This window comes from Sceloporus undulatus, chromosome 5, assembly GCF_019175285.1.
Source record: "Sceloporus undulatus isolate JIND9_A2432 ecotype Alabama chromosome 5, SceUnd_v1.1, whole genome shotgun sequence".
Lineage (NCBI taxonomy): Eukaryota > Metazoa > Chordata > Lepidosauria > Squamata > Phrynosomatidae > Sceloporus > Sceloporus undulatus.
The window spans coordinates 82,467,183-82,485,508 of NC_056526.1; the positions used below are offsets into that span (position 1 = coordinate 82,467,183).

Consider the following 18,326-nt stretch of genomic DNA (forward strand, 5'->3'; position numbering starts at 1 on the left):
TGTAAGATATAGGCTACATCTACACTATAGAATTAATGTAGTTAACACTGCTTTAACAGTTATGACTCAATGACATGTCTGGATTTTTAGTTTTGTGAAATATTTAGCCTTCTTTGTCAAAGACTTTTGATGCCACAACAAACTACAAATCTCAGGAATCCATAGAATGGAGTCATTGCAATTAAAGCATTCCATAGGATGGAGCCATGACAGTTAAAGCAGTGTCAAACTGCATTAATTCTGGAATGTAGTAGTAGTCTTATTCTAGTCAAGCGTGAAGCTTTTGTGTGACGTTAATATGGCTAAAACTAATACATGTAGAAGGTCACAAAATGATACAAGTATAGGAAAGAGAATACAGTGGTGTTAGAGGTACAATGTGAAATATACCCATAAGTGTATATGATAATTTTCCTCACTATATCATTTTAAGAAACACAAAAAAGAAGCAAGAAGATATTTGCACCCAAATCCTGGGGGGGGGGGGGAGATACTTGCAAGAGAAGAATTGTATTGAGGGACCCAAACTGGACATCTATACCACAAAAATCTGAACAGACCTTAGGGCATTACACGATTACATCACAGTTATAATAATCTAACCTTCAAGTTTTGTTTATTTTGTTTTAGAAGATCTACTGCTTCTTCTCTGTGCCTGTTCCTAGCTTAGTCATTTCAGGGAACCATTTGTCTCAGTTCCTCTCCTGATTCATGAATGCTCCCTGCATGGTCTCTGTGATCTTTCATTTTTATGGTTCCCTGCATGACGTGGCTTTGGCCTTCAAAGGCATACATACCTGTTGCAATGCAAAAATAAAGTGGGGGAAGAGTCCGTAATGAGATGGGCAAGGGCCAGAGGCCCGTTCTCCTTCATCACAGCATCATCATGTTTGGCTCTTCATTCCTGTCTTTAAAAATAAGCTACAAAATAAACATGTGGGTTTCTACTGACCTAGAGGGCTGACATGCCTTTCTTTAAAGTGAGGCATTTTTACTGGTAAAATGTCTAATCCTCTGAGAATGACTCACCTCTAATAATTAGTTGACAGGATCCTTTAGGAACTTCTATCCCTGTATCTTTTAAGAAACTTTTAACAAGTTTTTAAGCATAAATAATAAATAAATATTACATAGATAGGTGTTGCACGCTCTCCCTCTGACAAGATTTTATTGTTTTGACAACATGCGGTTGCAGAATCTTCATTTTAAAGATCCATAGGACCAGGAAACTTCTTCTTTTCGGACTGTTTCCAACTAGAAAGCCCTTTCTCCTCCTCCTAAACTATTTATTTGGTGTGAAGTCTAACATGGCTTTCATGGCTAGTTTTCTGTGGGTTTTTCGGACTCTGTGGCCATGTTCTGGAAGAATTTATCCTGATGTTTCGCCTGCAACAGATGCCGGCCACAGTTGCAAGCGAAATCTCAGGAATAAATTCTTCCAGAATGCGGCCACACAGTTTGAAAAACCCACAGAAAACTAATTTACTTGTTGCTAGAAAAAAGATCACTAACCATACGTTTTCCTCAGTGATAATAAAGAAACAACTGAATGGCCATTTTTCTTCTTCATCATAATTGTTCAAAGCAACAATTGCCAAGCAAGCTCTGTTGATCTTCCCCTTTAGGTCACAAACCCGTTTACGATGTAATGTAATATAGTTTATTCGGTCTTCGACCTTTAGGATGAAAATGTTATTTTTTTAAGAACAGTCCTCCAAGGGGACTGCTACACACAGTGGGCCCTTGGTATCTGCTGGGCTTTGGTTCCAGTACCCTTCATATCAAATCCATGGATGCTCAAGTCCAATTAAATACAATGGCATAGCAACATGGAGCCTGTTGTATAAAATGGCAAAAATCAGAGTTTGCTTGTTGGAATACATATGCATACACACACACATATACAGTACATACATATACAGTACACATAATACGTTCAAGCCCTGGATGCTTGACTCCAGGGATGAAGAATGGTACAACTACCACCACAGAAAGGCATATGGCCAGTTTTCTAAATGAAAAAAAATGTTGCTTCAAGTTGTCCATGGATTTGAACAAGTTATTTGCTTGGAAATTCCAAGTTATTGATTCACAGGCTGCATCTGCGCTGCAGAAATAATGCAATTTGACACCATTTAACTCCATGGCTCCATCCTACTGAATCCTGGGATTTGTAGTTTGTCGTGGCATCAAAGGTCTCTGACAGAGGTTAAGCATCTAACAAAAATACGATAGCATTGAGCCATGGCAATTAGTGTCAAACTACCTTATTTCTGCAATGCAGATGCAGCCAGATTCATCCATGATTATAATGGTAATACAATGGACACCCTTTCTTTTTGTAACCCAGTTAACTAGCAAACATTCATTTCAGAATATCATTGGCTATTTGCATTGTTTAGGTGTCTGCAGTGACTAAAACCTTGGTTCCAAGGAGAGAAACCTCCATCAAGGATCCAAAGAACTGTACTTGCTGAATGATATTTTAAGGCCATACATACAAAGGAGTCATTTACACTCACAATTGTTCTAAACAATGTGTCTTGACCATGACAGACCATGTGCACAGGTTGCTAAATATGGTGAAAGGTTTTCCAAAAGCAATATAAACAGTTAAAACAAGAACTCTCCCTTAAAAGCCCCACCAAGTTATTGCCTCAGATATCTGAAAATTTCTTTAATCACTTAGAATTTGTTGTTTTAAATAATCACACTGAGTCCAGATAACAGATATCAAGATTGAGAAAAGGCTTTTGGGACACCCCAAATATGAGGACACCCCAAAAGCAGTCTGAAAATAGTTTTCTAAAAGGCAAATTCCAGATCTCAGCCAGTTAGGTGAGAATGTAATCTGCAAACCACCGAGGTTAGACCAGTGGTAAACGTTTTTACTCTTGGGACCCCCCCTATACAGGCAGATGCCCCCCCAACCCATGAATAAAAATATTTAGTTTGTTTAGTGTGTGTATTTTCATTTGCACATTCGTGTATATTTGTATTTTAACATTTTAAAATGAAAGAATGTCTTTCAAATCAGAAGAGCTGTAAATAAATGCAATATTTAACTGAACCCGCGTGTAAATTTTACACATAAAAGTTTAGGAAGAGGAGGGATCAGGGTTTCCAAGTCTCATGCCCCTCTTGAATAACTTGCACCCCCTGGGAGTCCTGTCCCACCGTTTGAGAATCACTGAGTTAGATTATGAACATAAACCAAACAAAGTAACATGCCATGTATTCAGTACAAACATGAAAGCTTCAATTTAAGAAATCAAGAGGCCTGTAGTCCATTCTTCTTGCACCCAGGTCCCATCTGTTCCAGCACCAAGTGCAGTTGAAGATTATGCTTTCTCAACAAGGGTTTATGTTAAACAGCTTTAAATCCAACAGAAAATCTTGGTTACTCTTAATCATCGTTCCCAATGGTGCCTGTGTAGTGTAAGGCGGCAGAGGAAATTTGGAATAGGAATTGAAGTGTGTCATTTTAAACAGTAGTTAAATAATAGCATGCTGTACATGTGCCCAGTAAACACAAAAACTATTTACATTGAAAACTCTTATGCATCTACTCAAAAAGCCCACAGTGGAACTAACACTCAAGTAAGTGTGTATAGGGTTGCAGGCATGCAGTTCAGTCCTAAGTATCTTTAGTCATCAATCCTGCTGTGTCCAATGGGATTTACTGCCAAGCATGTGTGTGCGTACAGGACTGCAACCTTACTGATTTTGTGACATGCTCTTCCTATCAGCAGAACAGCATCGAGTTCCTAAATGTTAATATTTTGCATAGCACATGAATGAGTCTGTTGCCACGTCCGAGGTTACACAACAGCAAGGAGTCCTGGTGGTGCAGTGGTTAAATGCCAGTATTGCAGCCACAATGTTGTGAGTTTGATCCTGAGGGGCTCCAAGGTGAAGCAGCCGTCCATCCTTTCGGAGATTGGTAAAATGAAAGCTTCTTGGGGGCAATTGGGTTACACATTGTAAAAGTCTTAGGGACTGCTTAGTTTGGTATGAAGCGCTTTAGAAATGTAAATGCCATTGCTACTGTTTACTGCCACATACAGATGTGTCCAGTGGAAGCTGACATATACCTGTATGATGCACACAGTGGCAAACACGTATTTGTTACATACACAGATCACTTTTTAAAACACAAATATTATTTATATGTACATGTTCAAAGCTTAATATGCAGCCTTTTCCTCATGAACCTTCAGAAATACATCCATAAGGAACGTTCATCACATGAAACTGATGATGCAAAGCCACTTTGTGATTTCTTTACCACCTAACAAGTGAATATGAGAAAAAATACTGGGACTCCAACATGACTATGACTTCAATCTGAAATTGCCCTTAAGGCTGGGGACTGTATTTTCACTTGGAATAAACGTAAGACCTTTTACCTTTATGTCTTTGCTATAACGCAAATTTCAATGTTCTTCAATGAAAAGTGAAGCAAAACTGTCTCAAACCTTAACAGGGCAATCCTACACAGGTATACTAAGGAGTAAGTCCCACTGAAGACAGTAAGACTCACTCCAAGTAGATACTGTAAGTATAAAACTGCAGGTTAAGTGCACATTTTAAAGAGCAGTATGGAATTCAAAAATCATAATTGCTCACAACTTTTACCTGTTTGTCTCACTCATTCTTGGAAAAGACCAAACATCTATCCAAGATATGACACTGTAATAGCAAGTGCGCTATTTCTCACTTTGCTCCCCATTGTATTCCAAACATAAATATGCAAAATAAAAAATAAAAAAGCAAACATTTTGGACCATATTTTAAATTTAATTATACACAGGTTGACAAAAAATAAAATGTATCACAAATGAAGCTAACCATCAAATTTAACAAAAATACTTTAAAGTGGTACAATAAGTGTTCAGTTGTTCAGGAAATATTACAAATATTCATCTCTGGGGCAGTTCAAACAGACTATGGGTACAATACCTGTTAAAATGTAGCTGTCAACTACAAAGCCACTTAGCACTACAGTATATCAGATGCCAAGAGTCCTACAATCAAGGCTTTAAAAATTTACCTTAAGAGTCAAGTCCCCAGGGAATTCTAGAGTCACAAGTTTGTTTCCAAATAAACGAAGCAAACCAAACAAACGAACAAAAAAGCTCTCGCCAAAACAGTCAGAATCATTAAAAGGTGGCTGCTTAGAATGCTATGCTTCCTATGTCATACTTTAGTTCAAATTACTATTAATATCATTGATAGTATGGCCTGTATCTGGCTTGATCTGGGTGGTGTGGTCCAGGAAGCGGAGCTTGAGAAGGTGGGCCTTGCATTCTCGGTGGTGGCGGGGGCCCTCTTGGAGCAGGCCAGATGCCTGGGCTCATTCCTCCCGGCTGAGTGAAAGGAGGGCTGAGAGTTCCTTGGTCTTCATTGAACTTTGGCAAAGCATTAGGGTTATAGTGATGGGGAGGGGGAGCATTTACATTGACAGGAGGGCCACCATGCTGAGGGGGTGGTGGTCCAGGAGGAGGATGATTCATATATGGTGGCAGCTGGGCAATAATATGTCCAGGAGGAGGGGTTATTGGTGGCGGAGCAGAGGTCATTGGAGGTGGTGGAGCTTGACTATAAACCAGATGAGGAGTACCTGCTGTCTGGGGAGGATGTTGCATTGGGTGACTTATTGGCGGAGGAGGGGGAGGGGGTGGTGCATAATGTTGCTGAGGTGGCATAATATGATGAGGATGGGACACCACAGGTTGGCCCTGGTATTCAGGGTGATGATGAGCAGGTGTTGGGGCTGGCGGAGGTGGCTCTCGTGTGCCAGAGTTTGAATCATCTTGAATAGGGACAGTTATAAGATTGCTGTGTTTTCTTGTTGAAATGCGAAAGGTATCTTGACTCACTGAACGAGGGGGAGGAGGAGCCATGGACATCTCTGCTGGGGATGCGCGCATGTCTTCATGTGGCTGGTTATAGTGCTCATGAGGCACATGCTGCAACGGTGGAGGTGGCATCATAATGTGTTGCTTTGGTGGAATGTGGCTCAGATGATGCTTCTCAGGTGGCATTATGAAGCGCTCTGGGATTTCAGCAGGAGGAGGAGCAATAGGTGGATGGACAGGTTCCAGAGGAGGGCGTGCAACTGGCTTGCCAGCTCTCATGTGACGGTGGTTGATGTGAGCCTGTAAGTCTCTCTGGGATAAATACGTTCTCTTGCACCCTTGCACAATGCTACACATGAAGAGAGACCCTCGTATACACTGCTCAATTCGCTGCACAGGCTCATTACAGCTAGAATGGGAAGGATAGAAATAAAAATGTGACCCACAGATATAATTACAAGACCATGAATTTCCAAAAAGCAATTGCTTGATCTAATATAAGAATATTTTATGTCCCTTCTTTCAGTGTCTGCAGTCTTTTTTTGTTAAAAATAATGAACCATTCTCAATGAAGATGCACCTTTTACATAAGGTGTAGGTATAGGGGCCAATTTTCCAACCTGAGCACTGTTGTAGGTTGTGTGCTTCCTTCCTGCAAGAGACCAGAATATTACTTCCAAGTTCAAAAACCCATTACTCTTCATCAGTACCAGAAGTGCAGGGGGTTGCATACCTTATTTTAAATGTGAACAATGCTTACTAGAGGCTTCCAAGAGTGGGATTTACCTCTTTTTTTGAGGAGGTGCTGCACGTGGGCTGCACACTGCCCACCCATATTGCACATATAGAAAGCCGGTAAACTGCATGTTGTTAAGTTTAGACTCAATATCTCTTAAACTCTCTCACATCCTAAATTTATATTAGAAAGAACACAAGAAATTTAAACTTTTAAGTAACTCAAATTCTTTAACAATAGAGTAAACAAAGATGAATTTTTCATAAATTATTGTAGGATGTATCACTGATATCATTTTATCACAGTGAATGCAATTTAAAAATGGAATTATTATCCAAGATATGCCCACAGGAGAAACAATAAACAATCATCTTCACTACAGGAAAATTTAGGCAAACATTCTCTTATAGTTTTCCCCAAATAAAATGGTTGTCAAAATCTTTGTGACAGAGATATCAATATGTTTCACCACTTTAACAGCAGAATGCAAGTAAATATAAGCAAAATCAAAATGAATCCCCATTTCTTAATAATTCATCTATCACTTGAATAAAACTGTAAATTGTTCAGGTGCAATTAATTTATATTATATTATTATAATTAATTTATGCTTTGCTAATTACCAATCTAAAAGATTTGGACTCCAAATAAAAACAAGATATCAGAAGATGTTTATAATAATAAATAAAGATATGAATTGAAATTGATCCCCATTTCATCATACCCACAGTCTCTAATACCAAGGTATTTTTAGCAAGAAATGTGGATTTGTTTGTCTCCTTTTGATAGCCAAATTCGCATTGGGTCCACTTTAATGTGCTTTTAACCCCTTGTTGTGCTCTGTGTGTGATAACCAATAACAAATGGGCTTGCTTTTCTGGGATGACACCACTTTAACCATTTTTGGGATGGAAACACATAGGGCCTATGTGTGATAAGGTCCTTAGGGAAAAAGAAACATTTTAAAAAGCAATAAACTATTCCCTCATCCCCAATAATATATCAATAAACTTACCCTGGACACATCTTGTCACCCTTTTTTTCATGTAACAGAGCACATTCATAGCAGAAAACATGTTTGCATGGTATCTAAAAACAATAACACACAAACCCAATGAACTATAATGAAGAAAGCAGCATATACAAATTAACACACTGTAAGACCCATTCTTTAAGATAGGAGATCATGGAACATATTGTTTGCTATGTATTCTTATTAAGATGCCAGGACTATAAAAGACTGCTACATTGAGAGGTGATGAAGAAAAAACAAATAGTAGTAATAGCAACCCATCAGCATAATCCAAATCATTTTAATGAAAACCCCTACACTAGTATATATCTTATGCTTTGTTTTATGCATGTCCTGATTTACTCCTCTGCTGGACACTCTTAAGGTTCTACAAAAGTCTTCCCCTTACAGAGTGTGAATGGGAAACAGCTTGAATTGTTCCATGCCTTGATAGGTTAAAATAAGGTGTAGAGTACTACTAATTCATTGAACATCCCAGTTCTCAAAGAAGACTAAAAGTTACTGGAGCTGAGAACAAATCTTTATTAATTTGGCAGTGGACACATAAAAATCCAAAACACAAGCAAACTAAGGTACAGGTCATGACTTTGCCCTCTAAAATGACTTGGCTCAGTAACTCTCTCTCTCTCAGCTAAATCATCCATATCATGGTTCTAAAAATAAAATGGAAAAAGTAGAGAACTGTGCTATGTTGTAAATATGTACATGATATGGACATTACCGACAATTCTACATTTTCTTGTTTGAAACAAATAATACCCAAAGTCTGCAACACCACAAGGACCTTACACAGTAAGACCAGACTAAGATTCTGGATAGGTCAGTGGGTTATCCTTAACTAAAAATCTACAGAAGAAAAATCAAAGTCCCTTGGCATGTTGTCTTTCAACTCACACAGAAAGCATGATATAGCAACAAGGTGATATTACGTTTCATTAAACTGGGAAGAGAAGACTATCTCTGTCACATGACTATATTACTGCTCTGGGTTGAACATTACGGTCCTACTTACCATGCGTCCATACATTTTGATGGGTAGCCCACACTTGTCACAGAAATGTACTGGGGTATCATCCTTCTCTCCAAGAAAATTTATCTATCAAGACAGCAATCACCAAATTTTAAAAGCCCATTGCCAACCCAAAACTACAAACAATTTATACGAAGATCTACAACATGTCTGGGTACGTTTTTCTGAACAATCAAAATCTGTGAACAATACTAAAAGTACTACCCAACATTTCTTTAGTAACAATACATTAGTCACTATGTTGTATCTATTCTAAGAAAACAAAATATCACACTCCTATTCAAAACAGTATTCTTATTTCCTTTATAATTTTAAGCGTGTATGTAATAAAACCACCAGGACCATGAACTCTATTAGTGCACCTTGAAGTCCCAGAAGAGGTGTCCAAGGAATCGCCTTTGATTACTAAAGACCTCACCACCTTTGCAGTCATACCGCTCTTCTTCATTGTAGTCAAATTCGTCTGTGGAAGAACAAAAACCCAAATGAAATTTTTAGTAATAAGGCACAGTTATACTCTACAGGTTCATTCAAAATGTTACAATTTAAATGCATAAAAATAAGATGTCCAAAACAGATACATAAACATATATTAGAATTCACAATACTCTTCATTTCCTAAAATATTAACTTGGTTGTTCTTGGCCAATAAAAGTGTTCATCCAATTTTCACAGCAACTTAACTGTATCTTCTAGTGTATAATAATCTGCATCATGTTGGCTCTGGGAATAAAACCTAATATCCTAAAAATAATATGTACTTTACATCCTTCAATGTCATTCCCATCATGCCTTGATGAACATCAAAGGTCAATCTTAGCAGTGACATTGTGGAGAGCTAGCACTGTGTAGTGATTTAAGCATTAGACTCCTGGATTCAAATCCCTGCTCAGCCATGGAAGCCCACTGGGTGACCTTGGGCAAAGTTGCACTCTCTCTCAGCCTCAGAGGAAGGTAAAGGCAACACCCTCTGAGCACACCTTGCCAAGAAAACCCCATGATAGGTTCACCTTAGGGCCTCCCTAAGTCAGAAATGACTTAAAGGCACACAACAACACTATAACACGGCTCATATTGACATATAATGTCCTTGTCCTATCATGGGAAGTTTAACAGACTGGACAGTGCAAAGCACGCACAATTAAAATCTATAGGGCTTCCTGTCACAACATCACATGAGAGCAGAGATATAATCAAGCTAATAACAGGTTAAAAATCAATTAAGTAGAAGAGAACATTTTTTAAAAAAACCATTTTGTACAAACTGGGCTTTCCTGCATCCCAGCAATTCTGCAAACTAAAACACAAACAACCTTTTGGAACTCGGCTATTCTGTTTTTCAAAGCCCTTCTTCGCCAGGCTTTGATGGTCCCCTAGTCATACCTCTTGCAGGACGAGGTGGTGTAGGCTTAGCCTTGTTGGTCTGTTTGGAGATCAGCTTTATAGGGATACGTCGGCGAACATCAAGACCACCCAATGTTCCAGTACTATTTGTACCTTGCAAATCATTGTCTGTATAAGAATGCAAACAGAAATAATATTTCAGGGTTTTTTATTCTAGTGCTAGACAGTGTTTGACCCCATGCAAAATTATGAGCTATATTGACCCATAAGGCATTGCCCACATCAGATCCTTACACTGACGAGGAAGCACAGATTGTCAGCTTCCTAAAGAAAAAGTCTGATAAACAAGCAATCAATCATACATACATTAGGTCTTGGACCTCCCCTGGATGGTATGTTCCTATGTCAGCCATAAGTAAAAGTCATAGGCATTACTATCCCCCTGATTTTTCAAAATAAGAATAATTACAATGGCAACAACCAAACTGTGCTGCAATATTACCGTAGGTATTAGGAACCACAGTAGCCAAGCAACAATATTCATTACCTGTGCAGCATAGCAAAAAAGGGTAGTTTGGACAAAATTCATCATGAATCATTCAGGGACATAGCTAGGATTTTGGGAAGGGGCAGTCCAGACTAAGTGACATCATTACAATGGGGCTTCGGTGTGGTGGCGCAGCAGCGCGCACCATTCATTGTATCTAATGGAAGGGGGGTCCAGACCCCACGGACCCTCCCTTGGTCACATCCCTGAATCATTCCTGGGTTGCATCACTTCAAACTACAAGAGGATACATGTTTGAAAAGACATGCCTTTTTCATTCAAGAGGACACGTTTGTGAGTAAAGGCCAGCTTATGTTCCACTTTCTTTCCTACAGACCTTTTAAGTATGGTAGCATTCTACTATTCAATACTACTATGAATAAACACTGTCACGATCACAAAGGTTCAGGGACAGAACCCATAGACAGTGGGACAAAGCTGACAATGGGCTTTCAAGAAGTAAAAAAATTGGTCAGGTATTGGCCAGGACTTCCAAAGTATTAATTTTATTGCAAAAACAAACAAGATGACTGAGAGGAATGATTATTTAAAAACCCAAATCAACTCAAATTTTAAAATAATGATAGTTACTTTATAAAAATTATAACGAAGGGTAGCTTTTAATAATGTTATGTAAGCGTTGCTGCAATAATTTAATGAATGATTCTCTTTGTCTATTTTATATTGGACTACTGTGGTTGGCTCAGTTGAAAAATTAAAACAGGAAATGAAAGTGAATCACAAACAGAGAAATAGCAAATTTAAGGTTTTAAAGATAGCTGTGTTAAGTGAATAGTTTGTCCAGATATGAGAAATGTGTGCTCCTCCAGATGTTGTTGGGAGCACAGATGCCATCAGCCCTAACTAGAATAGCCAATGGTGAGAAGTAATGAGAATCTGACAATATAGACAGCCACATATTGTCCATAGCTATACTAACCATTTCTTCAAACTCTTTCCACCATGGTGCATATTTCACAAATGTATAGTTTATAACACATTCATTATATATTTTGGATGCACATTTTTGGGAGATAGGAGAAACAGGTAACAGGAAACATGCAACAAGCAAACAACTAAGACAGGAATAACAACCTACAGTCATTTGTTAATACATACTCTCCAGCAGAACAATTCCTTTTAGGTTATTAGTTTTCAAAAAATGTTATTAAAACAAAGTTGCTATGTTATTTTTCTTTCTCCATCTTTCCTTAAACTTGCCTCAACTGTGATACTCTTTGACACTCCTGTGACCTTTGGCTTAATCCTTTATATTCCTTCACAAATGAGATATAGCAGACATACACTTGTGCATCTGCTCTTATTCAGACCTGCTCACTCTGGTCTTGTCTGCCATCTGCTCTCTGCCTTCATTATTACACATCTGAGGCATTTAGGCTGTAAATGTTTTGAACTGACACAAGTCTTTTAGACAACGTAGTTCTGTACAGCATTGGGTGTGCATGTGTGTCCATGCGCCTTCATGTCATCTGTCAACTTATGGCAACCCCAGGGATTTCATAGGGTTTTCTTATGCAGATGTGGTTTTGCCAGGTCCTTCCTTTGAAATATAACCTACAGCATCTGGTACTTGTTGGCGATTTCTCAAGCTGATCCTGCTTAGCTTGAAAGACCAGAAGGGATCTGGTGCCTTTAGACTATATCAGCATCATATACAGAATGACAAAAGATGAATCAGCGTTCCTAATTCTTCCTGTTTCGAAAGCTTTCATCATTCAAAAATTAAAATCCAGAACAGCTTATATTCTAATACTTCCCTCTCCACCAATTCCTGATTCTTGTAGATGGAACCCAAGTCTAAACTTCAAATGTGTTTATATTTCATATAGAACTTATACTCATATAGAACTGAAGATAATATTGTACACAATATTTTAATAACGTTGTGCATGAATCTAAGTTTGTGTACACTGACCCATCAGAAAGCAAAGCTGTTACTATCTCAGCCACCCAGGTGAGTGATTTCAAGTATTTACGATTTCAGAATTCCAGATAAGGCATAAGGGAGATTCAAGTTGTACCTAGGAAATCTGCATGTGTGTATAAAACACAGAGGACAAGCAAAGGCAAAAATATCCCCAAATTGAGTCTGATCTTTTGAGAGAGAGAGAAAGAAAGAACCGTAGAAAACGAAAGAATCAATAAGAATGCAAGGAGTCCAAGCTAAGTTAATAAATCGTAAATGAGGCTATTTCTCAAATGCAGTAAACAGAAAAAGAGAAATCAGACACATTTTTAGTGTAATGAACTTACAGCTACCAAAAATTACATCCATAAAAAATAATAATTAAGAGGGTGTTTTTTTATTTGACTAGTATTTCTAGATACCTAATGGAGTAAACAGAGAGCCAGTGTGGTATAGTGGTTTCAGTGCTGGACTGACACTGGAGACCAGGATTCAAATCCGCCTCAAGAGGACTGCAAAGGGAAATGCTCTCTGGCTTATAAGCAAGCCTGCTAATGTAAATGGGACTTGCCTCCTAGTCACCAATCTGTATGTTGCCCCTCTGTATGCCTTTGATCTATCAATTCCAGTTTTGCAGAACAGATTCTTGAGTAATAGAACTGTCTTTGCTATCTGTGGGGAAATTTGAAGAACCACACATGTTCCAGTTTACTATTACAAGGAGGAACTTTATTTTATGCACTAACATTTATGTGCTGCCTTATGACCAAGTTGTCTTCACATACAATTATCCCATAAAAATAAAATTACAATGAAGTCAGCAAATAAAACCCACAATGATTAACAATCTAGTTAAAGGGGTCTCAAACTGGATTGATTCTGCAGTGTGCTCTGGGCTCAACAGACACAAGCATCACAACAACCTGGAGTGAGAGCTACTAAAAGGCCTTTTGCCTTGAGGCTACTCAAGGCAAAGGGCCTTTTAGTAGGTTTCACACCAGACATCAAACTAGATACCTGTCTATTTGGAGCACTGAGATGATGATCTCACTATAATGCCTTTAATATCATATTCAAAAACTGCAAATCTGTCACTTTCAAGCTAATGTCTGGCCTATTTGAGGGGTGATGGTTGATGGTACCGCATTCATTTTTAAGTCCCGCTATCATCCCTCACAAGAGCCAGCATGTTGTAGTGGTTTGAGCATTGGACTAAGGCTCTGGAGACCAGAGTTCAAATCCATGCTTGGCCATAGAAACCCACTTGTAAGCCTCAGGGGAAGGCCAAAGCAAATTCCTTCTGTGCAAACCTCCCAAGAAGGGTTCACTTTGAAGTTCTCATAAGTCTGAAACAACTTGAAGGTAGTTTTTGGTGGGGTTTAGGGGCCATGTGGCCATGTTCTGGAAGGCTTTATTCCTGACGTTTTGCCTCCATCTGTGGATGGCATCTTCAGAGAATGCTGACATGGAGGTGTGTGGGGTATATATGGGTGCATCTGCAATAGTGATTCCCAAACCCTGGTCCTCCAGGTGTTTTGGACTTGAGCTCCCAGAATTGCCGACCACTGGCCCAGATGGCTGAGGCTTCTGGGAGCTGACGTCCAAAACACCTGGAGGACCAGACTATGGGAATCACTGACCGACACTGTTGAAACAATGTAGCTCAGCACCATTTTATGTGCTGCGCCAGTGTGGCACAGTGGTTTGAGTGTTGGACTATGACTCTAGAGTTGTTGTTGTTAAATGTCTTCATGTTGATGCCCGACTAGTGGCAACCCTGCAGATGAGAGATCTCCAAGACAAACACATACACACCCTCCTCCTCTATTCTATGTTCTTGCAAATTCATACCCATGACCTCCTTAACTGAATCCATCCATCTGGCATGTGGTCTTCCTTTCTCTCTACTTCCCTCCATCTTTCCTAGCACTATTGTCTTTTCTAATGCTTCATGTCTTCTCATGATGTGTCTTTTTAGTCCTGCATGGGATCCTCAACGCTCTTCTCCAGAAGCACATCTCAAATCCCCACTGAGCCACGAATCCCACTGGCTGACCCTGAGCAAGAAGTCACACTTTCTCAGCCTCAGGGGAAGGCAATGGCAAACCTCTTCTGAGCCAATCTTGCCAAGAAAACCCTGTGATACAGCCATGAGTCAGAAACAACATGAAGGCACGCAACAACAGTGGCTCCATCCTAGGGAATCCTGTGATTTGTGGGGCTTTTTAAAGGGCTGCCAAAGTGTGCAGGTGCCTCCCAAAACTACTCCTCCCAGGGTTCCTCAGGACGGAGCCGTGGCAGGTAAAAGTGGTGTCAATCTCCATTATTTCTGATGTGAAGTAGAAGGCTTTGACCTTCAGCATCCACAGTTTTTTGTGTGTATTCCAGGCTCTGAGGCCACGTTCTAGAAGAGTTTGTTCCTGGCGTTTCGTTCTCTGAAGATGCCAGCCTCAGATGCTAGCGAAGCATCAGGAACAAACTCTTCCAGAACACGGACTCAGAGCCCAAAAAACCCACAAAGAAAACCACTATCCATTATTTATGTAACATTGATGCACCCTTTAAGTGTTGCCACTCAATCCTATAGAATCCTGGGATGTATAGTTTTACTTCAGCCTTCTCCCAAAACTACGAATCCCAAAAGCACCGAGCCATGGCAGTTTTAAAGCAGTGTCAAACTAGCTTATTTCCGCGGTGTTTGTCCTTTCAGTGTTGCCTCTCCATCCTATAAAATCCTGGGACATGTAGTTTTACTTCAGCCTTCTCCCAAAACTACAAATCCCAAAGGCAGTGAGCCACGGCAGCCTTAAAGTGATGTCAAACTGGGTTATGTTCTGCAGTGTGCACCCTCTTTCAGTGTTGCCCTATGAAACCCTGGGACGTGTAGTTTTACAAGGTGTGGAGCCTCCTCTGCCCTAAGAGGGCGGGCGCCTCAACGCAAACTACGAATCCCAGAATTCCACGGGATTAGAGTGACAGCTGGTGCTTCTACAGTGCAGCCGAGTGACGTCACTGGCGGGGCTTTGGAAGGGAAAGAGGGGAGAGAGAGAGAGAGAGCGAAAGAGGCCGAGAGAAGAGGGGCGGGGCTTGCGCGCGCCCTTTTCAAGCGGAGGAGGCCCCCAACGGCCCAATTCAGGCTCAGGCATCGCGGGGGAGGCGAGAGAAGGCGAGGGAGAGTGGAACAGCCGCCCCCTCCCCCCTCAGGCTCACCATTGTGGTCCATGGCTCCGCGTCCAGCACTCTGAGAGAGAGGAAGTCGCCGCTCTGAGACAGGGCGGCCGGAAGCGGAAGGAACGCGCTAGGGCCGTCAGCATAGAGTCAAACACATTCAGAATACTGTATAACGCCAGCGTTCCGCACAGGGATACGGCGGGTTTCCTCGCACAATTTATTTTACCCCTTCCCCCACACTGCGGATTTAACCCGGGTTGACACCGCCCTGGCTCAATGCAGTGTGGATGGGGCCTCAGTTAAAGACAATGCCGTTCAGGGAAGCGTTTCCAAACATTACATGATGGTTCCCCAATGTTATTTTAATATGTATTTTATTTTTCTGGATGTTAAGATGCGTTAATATGTATTATGTTTAATAAGGTACAAATATACAGCCCCTGGTTGTTGTTGTTCTTTTAAATTATCTTATGTTGGTTGTTGCTGTTGTTGACTGCCTCCAGCTCCCAGAAGCCTCGGCCATGTTGGCTTGGGATTCTGGGAGCTTTAAGGGCTTTTGGACTTCAGCTCCCAGAATCCCTCACTATTGGCCAAGCATGGCTGAGGCTTCTGGGAGCTGGAGTCCAAAATCTCTTAAAGGGCACAGTTTGGGGACCACTCTACAGCCCTCTCAATGGCCTCAAAAATGAACCCGGAAGTCCCGAAACGGGCGGATTCTCTTCTTAAGTCTACATGGCAGCTGTTGCGGAGGAAGTAGGGCTTCAACCGGGGAAAGGAAGAGGTCGTTCCTGTGTAGAGATAGGAAAAGTGTAGAGTCACCATACCACATCCCTGACGGCACACTTCCGACCCCAAATTGACCTAGTTTTGCCCTGTAATGATTTCCAATGTCGAGTGGGATACTGGCAGTGTTCCGAAGCAAAATTCTTGCCATATTGTCTTGGTCCCTCTTCAGAAGTCAAGGTGGTTGGATCTCTTGGAGGAATCTCATATTGTTGTTTCTGTCTTCTTCTAGGCACCCAGGCTAATTGCATTAATTGACTATATATATATATATATATATATATATATATATGCGCGCACACGCGCACACACTATACACACACACACACACACATATATATACACATATACATATACACAAACATGCACAAACACACAAACAAATATATATATATACACACACACACAGAGACACACATACAGACAGACATATACACACACATAATACACACACACACACACACATATATATATATATACACACATGCACAAACACAGATATACACACACACACATACAGACACATATACATATACATATATATATATATATATATATATATACCCACAAACACACACACACATATATATACATGTCACAACAAACTACAATTCCCAGGACTCCCTGGTTTGGCAAAGGAATTGCCTCCACGCTTCCAGATCGTCAACAGCCCCAGAGAAAGAGTTTACAGTGTGTCAGTGCTGCCAACTTAAGTCCACTTCTTCAGGTGCATTTGGATTTAATAATGATAATAATAATGGTGATGATGATGAGAGATAGAACTTTTAGCACCTTTGAGACATACTGAAAGAAAAGTTGGCAGCATGAGCTTTCCTAGACTTAAGCGTACTTCCTCAGATGCATGGGAATTGTAGTTTATTGTGGCACCAGAGCTCTTTCTCATAAAACTACATTTCCCAGGATTCCACAGCACTGAGCCAGGGCAGTTAAAGGGGTGTCAAACTGGATTATTTCTGCAGTGCAGTTGCAGCCCAACATGGTTCCATTTGGCACAAAGCTTCCTGGACCCCCTTTATGCCAAAAGAAATATCTTTAAAGTATTAGAACAGGGGTAGGCAACCTTTTTGAGCCGGGGGCCAGGTTGCTGTCCCTCAGACAACTGGGGGGTCGAAGCCCCAAAATAAATAATTAAATAATTTTTCAAAATAAATAAATAAACTGGGACAAATGTAGGACAAAATTTTCAAATGGAGGACACTTTTTTTTAAAATGGAGGACACGCAAAAAAAATGCTGATTTTTAAAAAAATGTTAATATAAATGCATGTTTCGTAGGCTTCTATAAACTATTGCCCCCTTTGCCTGCCGCTTGCCCCCCTTGCCCGCCTCCTCCTGATAGGACAAAGGCCTCAGGCCCTCACGCGAGAGGACAAAGACTCTGGCGGCAATCGGCGGCAGGACCGGGCTGGGGCCGGTCCCAAGGCCTTGCCGGGCCGCATCCGGCCCGCAGGCCACAGGTTGCCTACCCCTGTATTAGAAGGACTGAAAGGTTCTTTGGTTGGTTCAATGGTAATTTTGAGGGTTGAAATAAGTTACAATTATTTTTTTATTCAATTAGGGTTATGTTTATTTGCAAAAGATCCGCCATATTAACATTATGGGAACTTTACGGGATTTGTGGGCTCTACTCTGGGCCCAAAACAAACTCCAACTCCCAGAATTCCATAGCCTTGAGCCAAAGAAAGAGTCAAAGCAGTGCCAAGATGGATTATTTCTGCAGTGTGGCAGGAGAGGCTGAGCAATGCTAAAGCTACTGGTTTGCAATGTTTGGGGCTCTTAAACAAACGAAGAAGACAAATAAGGACCAAGGGTAGAGGTGCACACATTGATACAGACATTGAACGCTCTTTCAGTGCTGTGGAGAAAGCACACTG

The 18,326-nt window shown here is 40.5% G+C and overlaps 2 protein-coding genes across 3 annotated transcripts in view; both read right to left on the reverse strand.

Annotated features, from left to right (window-relative positions):
* The window catches only part of DLD (dihydrolipoamide dehydrogenase), a 203,985-nt gene that overhangs the window by 161,763 nt on the left and 23,896 nt on the right, over positions 1 to 18,326 (reverse strand). The gene's annotated exons all lie outside the window — the stretch shown is intronic.
* Positions 4,780 to 15,799, reverse strand: CBLL1 (Cbl proto-oncogene like 1). 2 transcript variants are annotated; one of them, XM_042468154.1, is made up of 6 exons: positions 15,689 to 15,798; positions 10,044 to 10,172; positions 9,023 to 9,123; positions 8,643 to 8,726; positions 7,613 to 7,686; positions 4,780 to 6,270 (listed from the first exon to the last, which is right to left on the reverse strand). In XM_042468154.1, exons 1-6 carry the CDS (start codon positions 15,699 to 15,701, stop codon positions 5,229 to 5,231), a joined length of 1,443 nt encoding a protein of 480 aa, XP_042324088.1. In that variant the 5' UTR covers positions 15,702 to 15,798; the 3' UTR covers positions 4,780 to 5,228. The 2 variants fall into 2 exon arrangements, with proteins under 2 accessions (XP_042324088.1, XP_042324089.1); XM_042468155.1 differs by lacking the exon at positions 8,643 to 8,726 and having other exon boundaries at positions 15,689 to 15,799.

Coding starts and splice junctions, on each gene's coding strand:
- CBLL1 (XM_042468154.1), bottom strand. Junction 9,124..10,043: donor ACCACCTCGTCCTGCAAGAG/GTATGACTAGGG, acceptor GTTCTTCCACAG/ACGAATTTGACTACAATGAA. Junction 8,727..9,022: donor ACCTCTTCTGGGACTTCAAG/GTGCACTAATAG, acceptor CTGTCTTGATAG/ATAAATTTTCTTGGAGAGAA.